This window comes from Balaenoptera borealis (assembly GCF_965194805.1).
Source record: "Balaenoptera borealis genome assembly, chromosome: 1".
In the NCBI taxonomy this organism is placed as follows: domain Eukaryota; kingdom Metazoa; phylum Chordata; class Mammalia; order Artiodactyla; family Balaenopteridae; genus Balaenoptera; species Balaenoptera borealis.
Window position 1 is genome coordinate 60,891,824 of NC_138860.1, and position 19,664 is coordinate 60,911,487.

General features: G+C 36.9%; 1 protein-coding gene and 1 long non-coding RNA gene across 5 annotated transcripts in view; one reads left to right on the forward strand and one right to left on the reverse strand.

Annotated features, from left to right (window-relative positions):
* The window catches only part of LOC309636198, a 937,790-nt gene that overhangs the window by 110,999 nt on the left and 807,127 nt on the right, over window positions 1-19,664 (reverse strand). The window lies entirely within an intron of this gene.
* Window positions 83-19,664, forward strand: part of NME7 (NME/NM23 family member 7) — a 244,738-nt gene continuing 225,156 nt past the window's right edge. The window contains exon 1 of one of the 4 annotated variants that reach the window (XM_082393989.1): window positions 83-228. In XM_082393989.1, the coding sequence (XP_082250115.1) occupies window positions 226-228 (3 nt within the window). In that variant the 5' untranslated portion in view covers window positions 83-225. The remainder of the gene's footprint in view (window positions 229-19,664) is intronic. The other 3 variants (XM_082393990.1, XM_082393987.1, XM_082393988.1) reach the window with 3 other exon arrangements.

Sequence of the window (19,664 nt, forward strand, 5' to 3'; positions counted from 1 at the left end):
TGTTCCGTCGCCCCAGGCGACGGAGTGAAGGGGCGGGTCTGTCGATTGGGTGGGCGGAGCTGAGTTTACTTTTAGCCAATAGGGACGAAGAGGCGGGCAGTGGCGGCCTACGCATAGTACGGCAGTAGGTGGAGCTCTGTTGCCAGAGTAACCCGGCGTTGGTGTTGGTGGTGTATCCTTCCTGTCGCAACCATACCTGTTTCCTTGTGCTGAGATCCTGAGGTGATGGTGAGTGCCAGGCGAGGCCAGAACGGCTCCGGGGTCTTCTTTACTCCGCGTCCCAGGTCCTTGGTTGTCTGGGCAGTGAGAGGCGTCCGCGTCCCATCTGCCTTCACCCCGTTATCTCTTTCTCCCTTTCCATGAGCAGTCCCTGCAATTTCCTCTCTTTCCCTGTTTCTTGTAGCACTCTGAATTCCACTTTGGTACTGCTAAGCCTCGAGAGTAATATGACAGAAAGTTTAGGTGTAAGACACTGAGTCTAATAGTCTGAGGTGAGAGATTATTTCGAACATTTAAAATGTTTTCATTTTTCATCATTACATTTTTTTTTTTTCAAGCTCCCAGCTTCACCTTAACGCGCTTCATTTAATAGTATGTTGTGGTGTGTGTATAACTTTCTCATTACTGATCCGAACCTCCCTAGTTCCTGAAATCTTTGCTTTCTTGAGTGGCCGAGTACTGTCCCACACCCTGTCTAAGGGCCATATAGTAATAGCTGTATTTTGCGTTAGCTCCCTTCTAGCCAGTTGATTACCTTCTAGGTCCGTGCTTTTTAACAGGAATGCCCCTCAAGATCACTTGGTGATCACTTCTGGAAAATTCACTTGCTAGAGCCTCACCCCCAGAAATTCTGAATAAATAGGAATGGGGCTCCGTATTTGCATTTTAAAAAAGCCTGTCACGCGTTTGAAAACACCAGGGTTCTAGTTAATTCACTTAATTACCAAATATTTTAAACACAGGTAAGGAACTGGAGGACAGAGAGATGACTATTGTCAGATGAGTATAGCTATGAACTTAACAGAGACCCACCCACCACCCCTTCTCCAGTACTACTCAGCAATCCATTTTATTACTCCAATCTTCTGCTGCCCTTTTCCTTCTGAGCCCTTTCCACACCTTCACTTTACAAACCCTGTCCCTTCCTCTCCATTCTAAGCAGATGACAGAGTCTAACAGTCAATTTCTTTAACCTCATGCCCTAACCTATATATTGATCTATATTTTTTACCCATCATTCGGTCGTGTGTTTCTAGTTGATAGAAACAGGTGTTGAAGGATAATGCTTCCATCTTTGCCCTAAATCTTATTCCCTCCCATTCCTTACAAGACTTTTGCTTCAGGTTATAGTTCTTCTTTCCTGTGCTTTCAGCCTCTTCCTCTCCATTTCCTTCTCCTCAGTGTTCAAGTCATACATCTTAAGGAAATGAAAAAAAACAAAAGCCCTTCCCCTTCCTGTGTTTATCCAGTCCTCCCATCAATCTATCAGTAAACTGCTGGAAAAAGCATAGTGCTTCCATTTGTATCAAATTCTGCTCGGTCACTTGCATCCTCAACGCTCTGTTGTCTGAATTCCTCTCTAATGGCTTCATGAAGTCGTTCTTGCTTAAATTTCGAACGGCCTTTTAAGTGCCAAGTCCAGTAATTTCTTCTCAAAATTTATTTTATTCAGCCTCTCTGACAACTGAAGCTCATGGTTATTCATTCCCTCTTTTTTTCCACTGGCTTTGCCTGTCTTCAAAATGTCATTTTCTGGGACTCACTCCTTAATTAATTTCACTTCTTAGTCTATACATTTTCCTTGGCTGATTTCATCCACACACAAGAGTTCTACTAATGCCTAAGCATTCATTCTTGAATTTCAGTTTCATCTCAGACCTGTTAAGGCCTAGTTGCTTCCTGGACATCTCTACCTGGTTACCGCAAAGGCCCCTCAAACTTGTACTTACCATATTCAGTCGAAATTATTTGCTCATAGATTTGTCACACTTGCTAAACTGTGAACTGTTAGAGGAATGGACCTTTCTTTTGTTCACTGCTATTGCTTATATCACGGCAGGCACTCAGATATTTGTGAAATACAGTTTTTTGGTGCCTGTCTTTCAGACTCCCCAACAACCCTAAGAGCAGTGAACTCCTCCTCGCACCCTCTGTCCTGGCTCGAGTTGTGTGTGGTGGCTCTTTGAGAAATTGCGTGGTCAGTGAAGGCTCGTCGGAGGAAGAGACTTTTGTCTTGAAGCCTGAGTGATAAAGTGCAATGATCTGAGGGAAGGGTTCTAGGCAGCACTAGCAAAAAGATCAAAAGAGCTTCGAGTATTGCAGGCACTGATCTTATGGCTTAATGTGAAAAAAGAATCACTATTATTGATAGATTATGAGGTGGTGTGCGGGTGGCAGCAGTCGGGGGGGTATGGTGGAGTGTGAGATTCCGGTAGAGAGGTAGGTAAGGGGCAGACCACATGCATGTACTACAGCAGTGTTTTTGAAACTATAGTTGTGACCCATTATTCGGTCATGAAGTTAATTTGTGGTATGTAGCCAGCATTAAAAAAGAAGACACGTGAAATAGACATTACCATATTGTCTATAGTAAGGGTCGCTTTCATGAAACTTTTGTTTTAAATTGTATGTGTGTTATGTGTACTGGGTTATGATGCAGAATATCTTTCTTACTGTGACTCGTGATCCACAAAGTTCAAGGTAAAATGTACTTTGAGCAAGACACACTTTAAACGGCAAAATAGTTGAAATCTCAAGGCATGCAGATTTCTTCTTCCTCCTTTGACCTAGTGACAATCTTATTGTGTGGCAGGATAAACTCTGAATTTAATGAAAGCCTAAAATTGACTAGAGTTGAATTTTCAAATTTCTTTCTGCATCCAAATCTTTCTCTTATGTCAGTTGCTGTCAGTCCTTTATGAGAAAGAGTAGGCCTTTAGAAAAAGAGAGAAATGGATATCCTTTCTCTGTGTTCATTCTGGCCATGGGCATCTGTACTCTATCAAAGCTGATGGTCTCCATAAGCAGCTGAGGATGGAGTTTGTTTGCTCTGCTGGTGTGGCTTCCTGGTCATTGCAATTAAATTATCTGCATCTGGTTTGTTACAGTTCTAGCTTCTAGCACCAGAATTGGGTTCTGGCTTCAAATTCTAACATCACCTGTATCTTGTGAAGCAGAGATAGGCAACTGTAGTTAAGGATGTCTCACATGCATGCTGTTTAAGATAAAGAATATAATAGAGTCATCAATTTATTTACTTTTGTGCATACAGAGAATAGAGATGATAATTCCAAGACTCTTCTGATTAATAGATATGAATGTTACATATCTTCTAAAATAGAGCATTGATTTGAATACTGTTACCCAAGATGAACTGCTAGTATAAGGCCTTTAAAGATGATCAACTATGTTCCACAAGAATTAGACTAAATAAATGTCTCAAAGTTGGTGTTGTTTTAAAACAGCCTTCAAAGAGAGTTTCATGATCGCTGAATAAAGAACAGGATTTTATTCCATGAATTGTTTTTCAGTTTTCAACTTTATAAATTTTTTTCTAAATGGGTTTACTGTCTTGCCACGTGCTTCTTCCCCATCCAGAATTCCTTTTGTTACTTGAACTGCTAACTTGGAGGAACTAAAGTTTGAAAGCTAGGCAGGATTTTATTTACTACAACTGAATCAGAAAGTATAGAGACTAAAATAAAAACCTGAAACTTAAACATTTTCCCCTATATATTTTATTACGAATGCAGTCTAGAGCTTGTTATATTCTTCTTTAGCAGTTGTATTTGCAAAACTGCATAGCAACTGGTTAATATAATGCCTTAATTTTCCTCTTTATCTTTTTTCCTGTCTTTTGTAGCTCTTTATCTTTTTTCCGCCTTTTTATCCCCCATCTCTTCTTTTTTTCCCCTAGCTTTATTGAGGTATAATTGACATATAACACTGTGTAAGTTTAAGATGTACAATGTGTTAATTTGATACACTTATCTATTATAAAATGATTGCCTCCATCTCTTAGATAATTACCGTTTCTTTTTTGTGATGCGAACATTTAAGATCTACTCTCTTAGAACAGATTGGTGGTTGCCAGAGGCAGAGTGGTGGAGGGGTCGGTGAAAAGGATGAAGGTGGTCAAAAGGTATAAACTTCTGGTTATAAAATAAATGTCATGGGCATATAATGGACAGCATGGTGACAATAGTTAATAATGCTCTATTGCATATTTGAAATTCACTAGGTGAGTAGACCTTAACAGTTCTCATAAGAAGAAATTTTGTAACCATATATGGTGATGGGTGTTATTTAGACTTATTGTGGTGATCATTTTGCAATATATACTAATACTAAATCATTACGTTGTGCACCTGAAAGTAATATAATGTTATATATGTCAATTGTATATTTTTAAAAAGCCAAAAACAAACAGAAAAAAAAAAAAAGAAATCATCTTAGTGGGATCTAGGATTTTGAAAAAAAAATTACTATAAATTTGTTATAAAATGTTCCTAAGGACACTTTTGCTATTTTGTGCACTTAACACAGTGTAAATGATAAATCTTCTTGTTTGCAAGGGGTAGGAACATAGGACCAGGCAGACCAGGTTGAAGTCTCCAGCCTTTGACAGGGCTGTTTGTAATGGGAGACTACCTAAATGTCTATCAATAGGGAGATGGCTAAGTAAACCATGATGTGTCCATGCTGGGAATATTATGTAACATTTAAGGAGATTGTTATAGATCTATATGTACCAACTTAGATAAGAATATTTTTAGTGAATTTAGTTGCAGAATTGGTTGCAGAATATTTGTAGTTTCCAATGTATGTAAAAAAAAAACCAAAACAGCAAAATACAAACCCATGTGATAGTACTATGTATTCTCTATGGAAATATTAGGCAAATATATAGACAAGCTGGTAACAGTGGTCACCTCTGTGTTTAGGGGAGAGTTTTGGATTTGGGGAGCTGATCAAAGGGAATTTGAGTCTGAACTGCAGTGGTTTTATTTTTTTATCAAGTGAAGTGAATTCGGGTATGACCTGTATAACAAAAAATTGAATTAAAAAATGTTGCCACTATTGTATCCTTCTGTTTACATTGTACATTGACCAGCCCCTGATTCAGGGACTGGCCATGAATAATGAAATGTAATAAGAGAATGCTATTAAACATGCTAATATCCTTTTGGAGGGAAAAAAAAAATCTATTCTTTTAACAACTTCAAGTATGTAATACAGCATTGTTAACTATAATAACCGTGCTATATACATTAGATCCCCAGAACTTATTTATCTTCTAACTGGATGTTTGGATCCTTTGACCAATACCTCCTCATTTCCCCCTTCCCCCAGCTCCTGGTACTCACCATTCTACTCTCTGTTTCTATAAGTCTGGCTTTTTAGATTCCACATATTAGTGATATCATACAGTATTTGTCTTTCTCTGTCTGATTTATTTCACTTAGTATAATGCCCTCAAGTTGCATCCATGTTGTCACAAAAGGCAGGAAGGGAAGGATTTTGGATTTCATTCTAAATGCAATAGGATAATGTATCTCATACATTTTTCCTATTCCATCAAAATATTTTATTTTCCTTGGATCTGGACTTATTTAAATGTTAGCCATATTAGTTTGGTCTTTCAGTGCCTATTTTCATCTGTAACATTTGTGATCTTGTAAACTTTGGAAAGAAAGTTTTTTTTTGTCCTGCTCTTATATTTGAAGATTAGAGACTAATTTCTCCCCTTATAATTGCCTTTTCATAACTTAATTGCCCTTTACTGGACCTTTTGTTTCCATAATATCTTCTCTAAGATGCGTCAGGCAGAGCCCCCCATTCCAGGTGGCTATGCATCATAGTTTCTACATGGATATTAGGGATATTATGTGTTCTGCTGTGATTTCACCTGATACCTTTCTTAATGGGTCTATAGCATAAGATTGAAGTCCCTTGTTCTCCAGAAGTATCTCCAACATTTCCTATGAACCTTATATTCATTTTCCTGCAAAAACTATCTAAGCTACTTCACTTCCAAAAGTTGGTATTTTAAGACTTTCTATTAAGTAGATGTGAGAAATTGTTGCTATTAAAATGTACTGCTCAATTCAAGTTTATTTTCTGATACTAGGCACTTTGTCTAATTATGTTGCTATTGTTATCTCTCCTGACTCATCCTATGTGCTGTTCATTCTTCATGTTGCTTTATTCTTTAAAATGTATTTCCATAGACATGCATAATGGCTCCAGGGTTTTCTGACATATGTAAATTTAAATTTCATTCTTTGTTTTCCATAGTTCTGGTACAAGTTAAACATATATATGCTATATGCATTTTATATATTTATGTAATATATAAAATACAGGTAATACATAATATATCAAAACATATAAAATATATATTTAATTTATATATATAATATTTAACTTATTCTGTTGTAGAAATGTAGTCATTTTCAGAGATTTGAAAATAGCTAAGTGAAAAATATAATTGAATTCATCTGTAATATCACTGACTATATACAATCAGTATTAATATTTTAGAATATTATCTCAGTCACACACACACGTGTGTATATATATATATACACACACACACAGATGTATATATCTCTTTTAAAATGTGATCCTATTGCATACATTGTTTACAAATTTTTTTTCACTTAATATGTCTTATACATTTTTCCAGATCAGTTTTAAGAACTACGTTATATTCTTTCATTTAAACTGGTTTAACCAATCGATTTATTAATTTGGTCTTTTAACACCATAATAAACGTATTTTTGCAGACACATTTTAACTCACATCATAGTTATCTTCTTAGAATAAATTAGAAATAGAATAACTGGGTGAGAGGCCATGTGCATTTTTAAATCTTTTTGATATGTACTGCCAAATTACCTCCAGAAAGTTTTACCTGTTTGTACACTACCAGCAGTGTGCCATGGTGCCTGTTTCTTCTAATCTCTAACCTGATATTTCTATACATTTAATACATACATGTAACGATGGATTCGAACTCTTTCACTTTCTTTACCCAGTATATTGAGAGAGAAAGATTATAAATCACTAATTTTCTATAGGTGAAAAATGCTGTTAATATTTATCCAAAATATTTCTCTAATTATTATTTCACATCTTTCATAAATTGTTACAATTCAAAATGTATTGACTGTATATACTGATGAAGATAGGAGTAACCTTTTCTAAACTATTATTCAAAGACAGATTATCCAGTCCTCTCTTGTCTGTTTTGAAGCAGCAGCTGATTGTAGTACAAGGGAACTGGTCTAGAGCTAGAAATCGAAAATTTTCAATCCTTATTGTAGTATTGGTTTCAGCACTTATTTACTGTGTGGCATGTAATCTTTCTGGGCAATTGTTTTCTCATCCATAAAATCAGAATGATAATTTCTGTTCATATTTTGTGAGGATCAAATGAGGTAACGTATGTGAAAATAATTTATAAACTGTAACGTACTATACATATGAAATTTATTATTTTCATGTTAACCAAACTACTACCTAATGAGAAGAGATGGTTGGGGAGAATGGAAGGTGATTAAAATCTAGAACAAGTTTCAGAAATAAGTATTTGAGATTAGTGATGTTATTGTCCAATTTTGTGGATATTTAAAAATTTACTTTTATATCAGTATATTAAATAGCATCTTTCTCAATTTCTATTAGAGATTCATTTTCCTAAGGAAGCAGTAAAAGGTCAGGGAAAAGGGAGGGGATGGGAGATGGCAGGAATAGTTCTTGCGACCAGTTTCAATAACTCTCATGTCCTTTTGGGAGGAGACAGCTAAGCATGTCTGATGTGTGTTTAGTAAGTATTAGATCTTGAGATCCATGAATTTCTGCCAAGCTTACGTGGATTAGCTGGGAGCTAAGTTTTATTTGCTTTTATTACTGGTAGTCTTGAAATTTTATTAGTCAATAATTTGATTGTGAAAGTATAAAGGAGCCCTTTTTAGGCCTAATCTGTTTCTTGCTACAGAGGCTCAGAAATAGGGCTTTGGAAAAATGGAAAATCCCTCCATCTAGTGGCAAGTACAGGTCTATCATTTATGTTAAACCATCTTGCTCTTTAAGTAGTTTTTTTGAATTTTACTATATCTGCCCAAATCTCTGAAAGGCGAATATTTGTATATCTTAGGTATTTGAGTATTTTTCGTAATTAAATAAGTAAAAATTTTATCTCCAAAGGGAGAATGGCTCCTATAATAATATGCTCACTTTTCCCCAGAATTTCCATTTAAAATCTAGTAATGGCCTTGAGAATTTATGTTGACTCTCAGTACACACATAGGTCGAGGCATGCATCACTAGAACATTTTTATAACCAAAATTGAAATACTAAGAAGTTACGTAGAAGTGGGGCAGAGCCTCTTGTATTCATCCTTCTGCCCTGCTGTTGGGTTCCTGCTACATGCCATAAATCTGAGATACAAAGTTGAATAAGACCAAATCTTTCTTTTAAGGAGCTCACAATCTTGGGGGAAGAGGGAAGGCAGGGAAGAGAGAAACATGATATATTGTAACATTGTACTACTAACTTAGAGAAATTCAATTTCCTCATTTGTAAAATGAACATGATAATAATACTAACTCCCTCATAGGAATATTGTTATGATTAAAAGAGATAAAGTGCTTAGCTTAATGCTTTATACATTGTAAGCATCCAATAAATGTTAGCTGTTGCTACTACTGTTGTTATTGACAGGTGTTAAGATAGAGACCTGCTGAATGTAGGAACAGAGAGGAGAGACTAATCACTATGTAGGAGTGTTAATTAAAAACAAGATTAGTTAACTTTACAGCTTTTTCTGTGTTATTTTTCATTCACTGAGTTTCACATTTTCTTCAACTTTGAATATATATAAATCCCAAATTAAACTTAGCATGCTAATGTCAACATCGATTCCTTAAATTTACTAGAAGGCATTTGGAAACAGTAGGAAAGTGTCACTGTGGTTCATTGTTCAAGCTTCAGCCTACTTAACAAATGTTTTTCTTTTCTCTTTCTTTTGCACACTTTTGCCTATTGACCCAGATGTCCCTTTGGGTGACTTGTAAGTGGGCACAAGACACACACATCTGGTGACTATTGGGAAGTACTTGAGGTGTGCTTATTAATATGATTTTAAAGCAGATTCTTTTTGGTTTAACCTTTTGAGATATACATCTTTAAAAGTTTACATCTTTTTTTCCCCCAGAATTACATGGACTTCAGCCACAGTTACTATTCCCTTTGCCCGAAATGCTTCTTCACTTCTTCCGATGCTTACATGACACGTCGTGGGAGAGGCCTTCCTAGTCCACTCAACCTAAAGTAGCACCTCCAGTTACTCTGCTTTCCCTCCCCTTCTTCACTTTCTTTTTTCATTTTAGCACCTGACAGAAGCATTGCACAGCTGCAGGTTTAATAATGATAGTGCCTGATATTTACGTAATATTTCCCATGTTTTAAGGCATTTAAGATTGTTAACTAATTCATCATGTCCTTTAGAGATAGGAATTGCATGTGAGGAGGAATATCAAAATCAGTAGAGAGCAGAGAAGCACAGACATTCAAGGAAGAATAACAATGCTCTGAAAGGATAGTTGAAAAGAAGGGAAGTTAACTTTCCGCTGAATTTCCCTGCTAGTCCCTTTGGTAAAGACCAGGAGTGGAGAACTCTTTTTGATCAAGGGCTATTTACCACCAGAGAAAATCTAGAGTTCTGAGTCTCAAACAGTAGCCTGTTGTATTCTGAGAGGGAACTCTAGATTCATTCATTCATTCAACAATTACTTTTAAGTTCCTATTATATACCAGGCACTGTTCTAGGCACCCAGGATATATAGCAATGACTGACAAAGTCCTACCCTTATGGAGCTAAAATTTCTGGGGGTGGGAAGTCACACAATAAACAAACATGCAATACAGTGTTAATTATTGATAAGTGCTATGGAAAAGTTAGATTATGGGAGAAGAGATTGAAGAAAGTAGAAGGAGGTGGTATTTAGTTGGATGGTCAGGGAAGCCTCTCTAGATTGCTGACATATGAGCAGAGAGCTGAATGAAGTGACACTGTAGAGAGCCCTAATAACGAGTAGTCCAGGCAGAGGGAAGAGCAAGGGCAAAGATTCTGAGGTGGGAGCCTGCTTGCTCTGTCCAGGGACCAGCAAGAAGGCCAGTAAGATTGGAGCAGAGAGAGTGAGGGAGAGAGTGGCAGAAATGTGGTTCAGAGGTAGCCTGAGGCCAGATCATATAAGCCCTATGTGGTATGAAATCATAAACTCTTCGAGCTGAAGGAGACTTTGGATTTTTGTAAGACCAGTGTTTCTGAAACTGATGTTGGGACCCATGGGTGGATTATGAACTCTAAATTGTGAATAGCAACTAGCCTTTAAAAACAGTGTCAAATATTAGTACATTGCACATTCTAGGATAAGGATTGTTTCATGGAACTTTTTTTCCGTTGTGGAGGGTGTATGTGTGTGTATTGGTTCTAGTGCAAATTGTAGTTCTTATTGTAGGTTCTGGTGAAAAAAAAAGGAAAATGTTTGTGAGCCACCAATCTAGTCTTATCCGCAAATTTTATAGATGAGGAAGCTAGGTTGGGAAGTACTCAGAGGCCCACATGTCTTCTCCCTCAGTGAGATGTGCTTGCTGCCACACTGTGCTCATGTCTAGATGCGGTATGCATCGCTGTATGAAGATGTGACTGACTCCATACTGCGTTAGTTCTAATTTCTTAAACAAGGGAAGGAGTTAGAAACTTTATTTAGTCAATACCATATCAGTAAGTACCAACTTCAGTTCTGTTTTGTGATCCTTTTCTACACTGTTGGCCTTATTTTCCTTTGCATTCTCTATTTTCTTAAATATCCTTTTACTTCCCTAGGAAAGAAAGCTGTCCAAAGTTTAGAGGTAGAGAGGGAGAGAAAGAAATCCAGGACCAAGAGAGAAGGAGAGGGACAGACATCTAAAATCCAGGAGAGAAAAGAGAGAAACCTCCAAGGCCAGGAGAGAGAAAGAAGTAGCGACGTCTCTGGCCCTGCCTGTTCTTCCTACCGTCTCCATGATCCCCTCTGCCCCTTCCCAAAGGCCTAGTCTCCTGGGAATGCAGTGCTGCTGGAGAAGGGGCTCCATCTGCTTTCAAAGACATGCATTGGGAATTTATCTCTAATCTGCCTTCTGGCTCTCAGAGTGAGGACTGAGTAATGTGCGGAGGAAAGTGAGCTCCTGGAGAGCAGGATTTATTTGTTGGGTTGGCCAAAAAGTTCATTCGGGTTTTTTTGTAAGATGTTCTGGAAAAACCTGAACAAACTTTTTGGCCAACCCAGTATTATGCTCCTTTGCATTCCCAGGCCTGGCCCATTAGGAGGCCTTCCCTTCCCAGGAGGCCCTCAGTAACAGTGTGCTTAAAAGACCTTCCTAATTAATACACTGAGCTGTCATGAAACTGTTCTTATCTGTTACAGCTAAATTGTCACTTATACAAACAATAAATCTGTAATATTACAGGGAAGATTAGGCTCAGAAGAGGCTTAATTTTTGAGATTTGCAAAGGTAAATTAGTAAAATTTGATGATATTAACCCAAGGGTTAAAAAAAAAAGATTCTTTTACACACACACACACACACACACACACACACACACACACACACACACACACATATCAGATTACTCCCTTCCTTTTTTTTAATGTCATGAGGAAGATATTCTTGAAATAGTTTAACTGGATTTAAAAAATTATTGTTTTAAGTTGTTTAAAACCCTGCTATGTAATGTGTTAGATGTTAGAAAGCAAGTGAAGAGAATTCAGTGCATGTTATTCTTCTTTCATCAGAGTTGCTGTTTGAACCTGATAATTTCTTCAGTGGCTAAGAAAAAATGCTTTAAACTTACTTGGGACTGGTTGGGGGAAGGATCAGAAAAGAACTGAGATTAGGTCCTTTTTTTTATGCAAGGGTTTAGAGAGAAATGAAATTGTTGACCTGGCATGTGTTGTTTTTTCAGTAAAACATTTCTTAAAGCCCTGATGACTGGAAGGGGATCTATTAAAAACTAAGTTAACGTATTAGCTTATAAATCATAATGGGAGACCTACTTTTCGTAATAACTAATATCTATCATTTATTTTATGCCTACTGTAAATTAAGTTCTTTTCATGTAAGGAAACAGTCTCAGGTTTGAAGGACCCAAGGTTATACTGCTGTTGAGTGGGAGGGCCCTGATTTGAACCTGTTTAGCCTGCAAGCCTGGGCTCTTTCTAGTCTACTGCAGTTGGGACCAAGGTGTTTAAATTTTTAAAATATTTTAGGAGTAAGTTTCTTCTTGTTCTTTTTTTTTTTTTTTTTTTTTTTTTGTAGCTATAGAGAGAAGTAAAGACTGTTTACTTCCTTTTGAAAAATCAATTTCTAGAGCATATGAGTGATACAAATTTTCTTCAGGAAGTCATAATTCTTATTTTGATACTCAGGGCCTCTGCAAAATTATCATGATTTAATATATAATTTCAGGGCTTCAATTGAGGGGTGTTTGTCACATGGCTGTGTGGCCTGGATATGTTGAAGTCCACACTGAACATTAGGTGGCACTCCTTTATCACTGTATGCATTCTTTCGGGAGCGATATCCTTTACGGATATTATTAGTTGATCAGTAATTTTAATTATATCAATGTGGCATACACATACCATTCATCTAGAAAGAACACAGTATCACAGATTATTTCTCATGAAGACACACACTTTTCCTTTTCATAAATTAGGAAACGGAAGCCTAGGTGATGAAAAAAATGGCCTCCTTTGGGATTAAACTTGAAAATGGTTTTTAAGAATCTGTTACTCCATCAAAATATCCTTTATCTTATGTAAAAAAAAACCCCAAACAGTAAACTACTAAATTAAAATAACCCAGGAGTCACATGAAATAATATAGGCAAAAACTTTTCCTAAAGATAGGGAAGATTACCCTAATATGTAGCTCTTCTGTTAGACTGTCTGATGATCAGTACTTCTAACACTTACTGATATAGTCAAGGCTTTTGCCACTTTTATGGAAGTACGTCCATGCTTACAGCCCCTTGAATCTGCATCTCAGAAATACTCAGAAATACTCAGACTCATCCCTTTTCGCATGAGGGTAAAGCTAACAGAATCTGTAGCCAACTGTAGTTAATGCTGAATAGTAGTAATTGAAGTGTATGCAAAGCTACGTGTATATTTAACATCCACAGCATTCAGTATTTGAAATAGAGGACAAATGGAGCCAGTTTGATTTGCAAAGAGCTACCCTCCTCTGTCTCTGCGACCTGGGCCCCACATGCTGCTGTGCATGTTGCACTGCACATGCACAACTATGAGTGAATTGCAGATACGCTTATTTATTACATATTTTTCTAATAGATGACAGAAAGTGTTGTGAGGAAAGCACAACTTTCTCTGATTTGCACAAAAGTACCAGGTCTGCTAAGGAATAGGCTTCTCAAATTTCAACTCAGTGACACTGGCACTCAGTGCCATTGGCATTTTCGCTAGAGGGAAAAAAGAGTAGGAGAGGGGGCACAGGAGAGAGAAGGTGATATAAAAATAACATTCTAGGATGCGTCTAAATTGCTAAAAATGTCAGGGTGGGTTTAGGGCCTCCGCAGTGGAGGCAGGATGCCCTCCCACCTTATCTATCCCTCTTCTACCACCTTCAGGTCATATTGGCTTTTTTTTTTCCTTGAATTCACCAAACTCCATCTCCCCTTTGAAGCTTTATGCTTTTTGTCTCTCTGGAATATTTCTCCCCGCAGAATTCTGCATGAATGGCTTCTCCTTATCCTGGTTTTACTTTGAATGATATCTCCTCATAGTGGGCTTTACTGTCTATTCTAGTTGAAGGAAGACTCCTAGCTCTCTGTTCCTAATCATTAACACATTAACTTATGCATTGTATTGTCTTTATAACACTTATTATTACAGGAATTATACCATTTTTTTAACATGCTATGAAGAGAAACAGAAGGTTGGTAAACAGGCTCCATGTCAACAGGACCTTGTCTGTTTTGAATATCCCTATTGTCTGCCGCAGTGCCTGGCAAAGAGAAGGAACTCAATATTTGTTGAATGAATGGAGGAATAAATAAATTCAGCTTTTCAGGCATGAATAACTTTAAATTTGATAATGGCCAGTGGATAAGTTCTGCTTTTTAAATTTACTTATTCATTCAACAAATATTTAATAACACCTATTATATGCCATACGTATACCTAGTCCCTTGGGATACATCCATGAATAAAACAGACAACAATTCCTGTCCTAAGAGGTCTTACATTCTGTTGAAGGAGATATATAATAAATAATCAACATATTAAGAATAATATACATAATATTTGAAGGTGTTAAATGCTATAGGGAAAAAGTGGTCAGGGTGATGAACATTGGGAATGTTAGTAATGGTGGTGAGTGTAATTTAAACGGACATGGCCAGAGTCAGTCTAATAGAGAAGATGATAGTTGAGCAAAGACTTGAGAGTGAGAAAGGATGAGCCATGCAGATGTTGGAGAAAAAGTATTCCAGGAAGTAAGGTAGCCAATGGAGAGGCTCTTAGGTGGAGAATGCCCTGTGTTCAAGTAACAGTGTGGCTCTGGCATAGTAAGCAAGATTGACAGTTGTGGGAGATGAGATCAGGCAGGTAATGGGAGGCCAGATCTTGCAAGCCATTGAAAGTGTGTTGACTTCATTCTGATAGAAATAGGAAGTTGGAGTCTGCAGATTTTAAGAGGAGGGGTGAGGTGGTTCAACTTACATTTTTACAGTGTCTCTTTGGCTGCTTTTCTGAGAATAGATGTGGCAGGGGGCAGTGGTCAAGAATGGAAGTAGAGAGACAAGCTATAAGGTATAATCTAGGCGAGAGTATGGTGGCTTGGAGTAGTGTAATTGCAGCGGAGGTAGTGGAGTGATTTGGTGTATATTCTTTGTAGGTAGAGCTAACAGGATTTCCTGATGGATTGGGTCTGAGGTCTAAGAGAAAGAGTGAGTCAGGGATAGAGTTAAAAGATGACCCTTGGATTATGGCCTAACCAGTGGTAAGGGTGGAGTTGCCATTAACAGAGATGTGGAAGACTGATGAGGAACAAGTTTGGTAAGGGGCTGGAGCAGGAGTTCAGTTTGGAGCCTGTTAATTTAGAGATGTTTATTTCATATCTAAGGTAAGAGACAGGTGGATATATGACCCTGAAATTTGGAAGAGGTCTAGTCTGAGAGCTGTCAGTATATGGAATTCATTTAAAGCCATGAGACCAGACAATCATTAAGAGAGTGAGTGTAGATAGAAACAAGAAGTCCAAAGACCAAGACCTAGAGTACTTTAACATTAAGAAATCAATGAGAAATGCATAAACTGGAAAAGAGATTACAAATCAGTAAGTTCAGCTTCTACCTTAAGAGACTAGATAAAGGGAAAAATAAGAACAAATTAAACATAAAACAAGAAGAAGGATAGAAATGAAGATTAGAGTGGAAACCAATAAAATAGGATACTAGGAAACAATAGAGGAAATCAATGAAACCAGAAATTCTTTCTTTGAAATGATTAACATAGATAAAACTTTAGTTAGACTGGCTAATAAAAGAAGACCAAAGATATAAATTACCAAAATTAGGAATGAAAGAGGAGCCATCTCTACTGGCCCTATGTAAATTAAAAGGAATTATAATGAAATACTATGGACAACTTTATGCCATCAAATTAGACAACTTGGATGAAATGGGTGAAGTCCTTGAAAGATATAATTACTAAAACAGACTCAAGAAGATGGAGAAAATCTGAATAGATCTATACCAGGCAAAGCAATTGAATTAGTTATAAAAAATCTTTCTGCAAGGATAAGCTCAGGCCCAAATGACTTCTCTGGCGAACTATATCAAACATTTAAAGAATAAACAATACCAACCTTTCAGGATAATAGAGGAAGAGGAATACTTCCCAACTCATCCTGTGAAGCCAGTATTACCCTTATACCGAAGCCAGAGAAAGACATTACAAGAAAAGAAAACTACTGATGCTCCTTATTTGAATATAGATTTACCAATCCTCAACAAAATTTTAGTAAACTGAATCCTGCAACATATGGAATGGATTATACCACATGACCCAGTGGGATTTATACCAAGAATTCAAAGTTGATTTAATATCTGAAAATCATTAATTAATATAATTCACCTTATTAATAAAGGACAAACCCACATGATCAGCAGACATACAAAAACATTTTTACAAAATCCAATACCATTTATAATAAAAATTCTCAACAAATAAAGAAGAGAAGGAAAGTCCTTCAGCCTGACTAAGGAGATTCACAGAAAGCCTATAGCTAACAACATACTTAATGGTGAAAATGTTAATGCTTTCTTCCTAAGATCAGGAATAAGGGGCAGTGATGTCTGCTTTCACCAGTTTTATACAATGTTGTAATAGAAGTTTTAGCCATTGCAGTCAGGCAAGAAAAAAAGAGATAAGAGGCATCCAGATTGAATAGGAAGAAGTAAAACTGTCTTTATTCACAGATGGTATAACTGTATATGTAGAAAATCCTATGGAATCTACCACCCCCTGCCCCCAAACCAAAAAACTGTTATAACTAATGTGCTCAGTAAGGTTGCAGAATATAAAATCAATATACAAAATCAGTATACAAAAATCAGTTGTATTTCTATGTACTACAGTGAACAGTCTGAAAAGGAAATTAAGAAATAAATTCCATTTACAGTAGCATAAAAAGAATAAATACTTAGGAATACTTTTTAGCAGAAGTGCAAGATGTACACTGAAAACTACAAAACATTGCTGAGTAAAATTGTAAGATATATGGAGACATTCCATGTTCATGGATTGGAAGAATCAATATATTATGGTGGCAATTCTCTATAAACAGATAAATGGGTTTGGTGCAATCCCTATCAAAATCCCAACAGATATTTTTTGCAGAAATTGACAGGCTGATCCTAAAATTGATATGGAAATGTGAAGGACTCAGAATAGTCAACACAATTTTGAATAAAAAGACCAAAACTGGAGGACTTAGACTTCCTGGTTTCAAACCTAACAATAAAGATACAGTAATCAAGAGAGTGTGGTACTGGTGTAAGGCTAGACATGGAGATCAGTGGAACAGGATTGAAAGTCCAGAAATAAACCTTTTATGGTAAGTTGATTTTCAACAAAAATGCCAATGCAATTCAATGAAGAGACAGTAGTCTTTTCCACAAATGGTGCTGGGACAATTGGATATCCATATGCAAAAAGATAAGACTCTGAAATGTAGTTCAAAGTGGATTATAGACCTAAATGTACAAGCTAAGACTATAAAGCTCTTAGAAGAAAATATAGGAATAAATATATGTGACCTTGGGTTAGGCAAAGCCCTTCTAGATATGACAACAAAAGCACACGTAACCGAAGGTGACCCCCACTCCCCCCACCGCCCCCAATGGAAATGATCTGGAACTACCAATGTGAGGCAGGAAGTACCTGTGTTCCAAAGTATCATTCTGGGTCCTAGCAGGATATAGATATAGTATACTCAATTGGGATGATGGAAAAGTTTACTAAAGAGACTAATTATAGAGGTGTGGGGAGAATTAAGAGAAACTAACAAGGGATGTTTCAGTATGAGGGGAGGGGCTAGCAACAGCAGAGAGCCAATACTACCTATAGACCTGTCCCCAGGGCAGAAGGAGAGAGCTAGCAGAGTAGCTGTAATGGACAGATGGACTGACAGGAGCTGTGGCCTTTTGTAGAGAGGAGCAACTGACCAATGTGATCTGGCAGGGAGAAAGTTAGGAGAATAAATATCTTGACTTCACTTTTCTTCCTTTGATCTTTAGCCACTGCTTCCTACTGGCTGGACCCATGTGAAAGTCCAAGGACAAGGGAATCCTTTGATGAAGCTCATGCTGGTTGGCTGGCCAAACTCAGAGCAGGTTAAAGAAGAGCATCGTGAAGGTCTAGAGGGACACATGGAAAATGGCTAGCACGTTCACTTCCAGGCCCAGTGGCGTAGTGGCTATGGGATAAAGGCATAACAAGAGTAGGCTTGGTATACTCGTGACCTTAGCAACAGCCCTTTGGATCAAAAAACTTACAGATACCACTTATATTCTAATTTGCTGTGTTATCAGATGATTTCTAGCCCAATAATGGAGTCAGTTTTCTAATTGAATATTAGGTGAATAGTGTGTAATTGCTTTAATATTCTCTTGCCATTATAGTTAGGCCCAGTATTTCTTTTTTGGTTCAGATCCATTTCTCTTTTCGAGTATTGTGGTTCAGATAATTGTTGACAAGTGGTCCCTGATGGATAACTCTTGTCCTGGAGTCACTTACTCTTTCATCAAGTGTATTTTTTAAGGTGCTAGTCAGAGAAGCCATACTTATTCAAAAAAGTAAGAAAAAATGTCTTCCTTCTGAATTTTTCTGGAAATAGAAATAGACACACAAACAAATGGGTGTAGGGTTTTGTTTTTTATCTTGAGGAGTGGATTTTTGCCATTTTATTAAAATCTTGTGCTGAACACGTTTATTTACTCCTTTCGATCTTTATTTTGGTAGTATATATTTGACTTTTTTATTAGGGGTCCCAGAACCAGGAAGATCACTTTGGAGCTTCAAAAGAAATAAGTGATGTAGTCTCTATCCTCCAGGAGCTCAGAATTTGGTTATAGAGAGAATTTGTGTTGCACAAACCTGCCAGATGACGACCCAGCGTTCTACTATGGAAACATCAGTCTGCCCATCAGGAAACAAGGGTCTTTGTTAAACTCTGCTACTTAGCAAGTCACAAAACTCTTGCCAAGTCACTTAATTTATTTAAATTTCTGTTTCCTCATCATTAATGTTCCTTTGATGTCTGAAATTTGGTGAAAATTCGATTCCAAGTATACAGAAATATCAGTTGGCTAAGGTTGGTCTGGAAAGACTTTTAACAATAATTGTGTTTTCTTTCAGCCTTGCTTTTCAGAGAGAAGATTTCCCCTGGTAGGCAGTATGTGGCATTGTTTTTTTACATGGCATTTAACGTGGCGTTATTGTAAGTTTTTATGGTAGTGATCTGCAGAAGTCTGAGAGGAAGAATTTTCAAGGATCTATAGGGCCCAAGCTGAAAAAGTTTCAAAAAGTTCTTTCTTCTCTGAAACTGGATATATGCCTTTTAAAATGATTCTTACTTGATCAGTTTCCTGATTTACACTTATACTATGGAAATGGTTCTTTTCTGGCATTTTTTACTCTGTAATAAAATTAAACAAGCATTAAATGGAAGGTGCATGCCTAAGCATCATAGTTGGGGAAACACATGAGTTTGTGTTCTGTTTACTGCAGCATTGACTTTTTTTTTTCTGTTAAAGACAAACAATAATGCATTCTACTTCTGAGACATTATCTCAAATGACTTTTTAAAAAGAAAACCTTGGAAATATGTAGAATCCTCACGTTGAGCATTATCTTTTTCACGAGGGGAGAAGATATTTGGCCTTAAACTGACTTTTTTTTAAAGATAAAAAGGATTACAACATTTTTACTTAATTCTTAAAGAATTTACATGGAAAAGGAAAATTAACTAAATTTAATAATTCGCCTAACTTTTCCTCCTAATGTAATTTGCTTGTCTGACTTTATT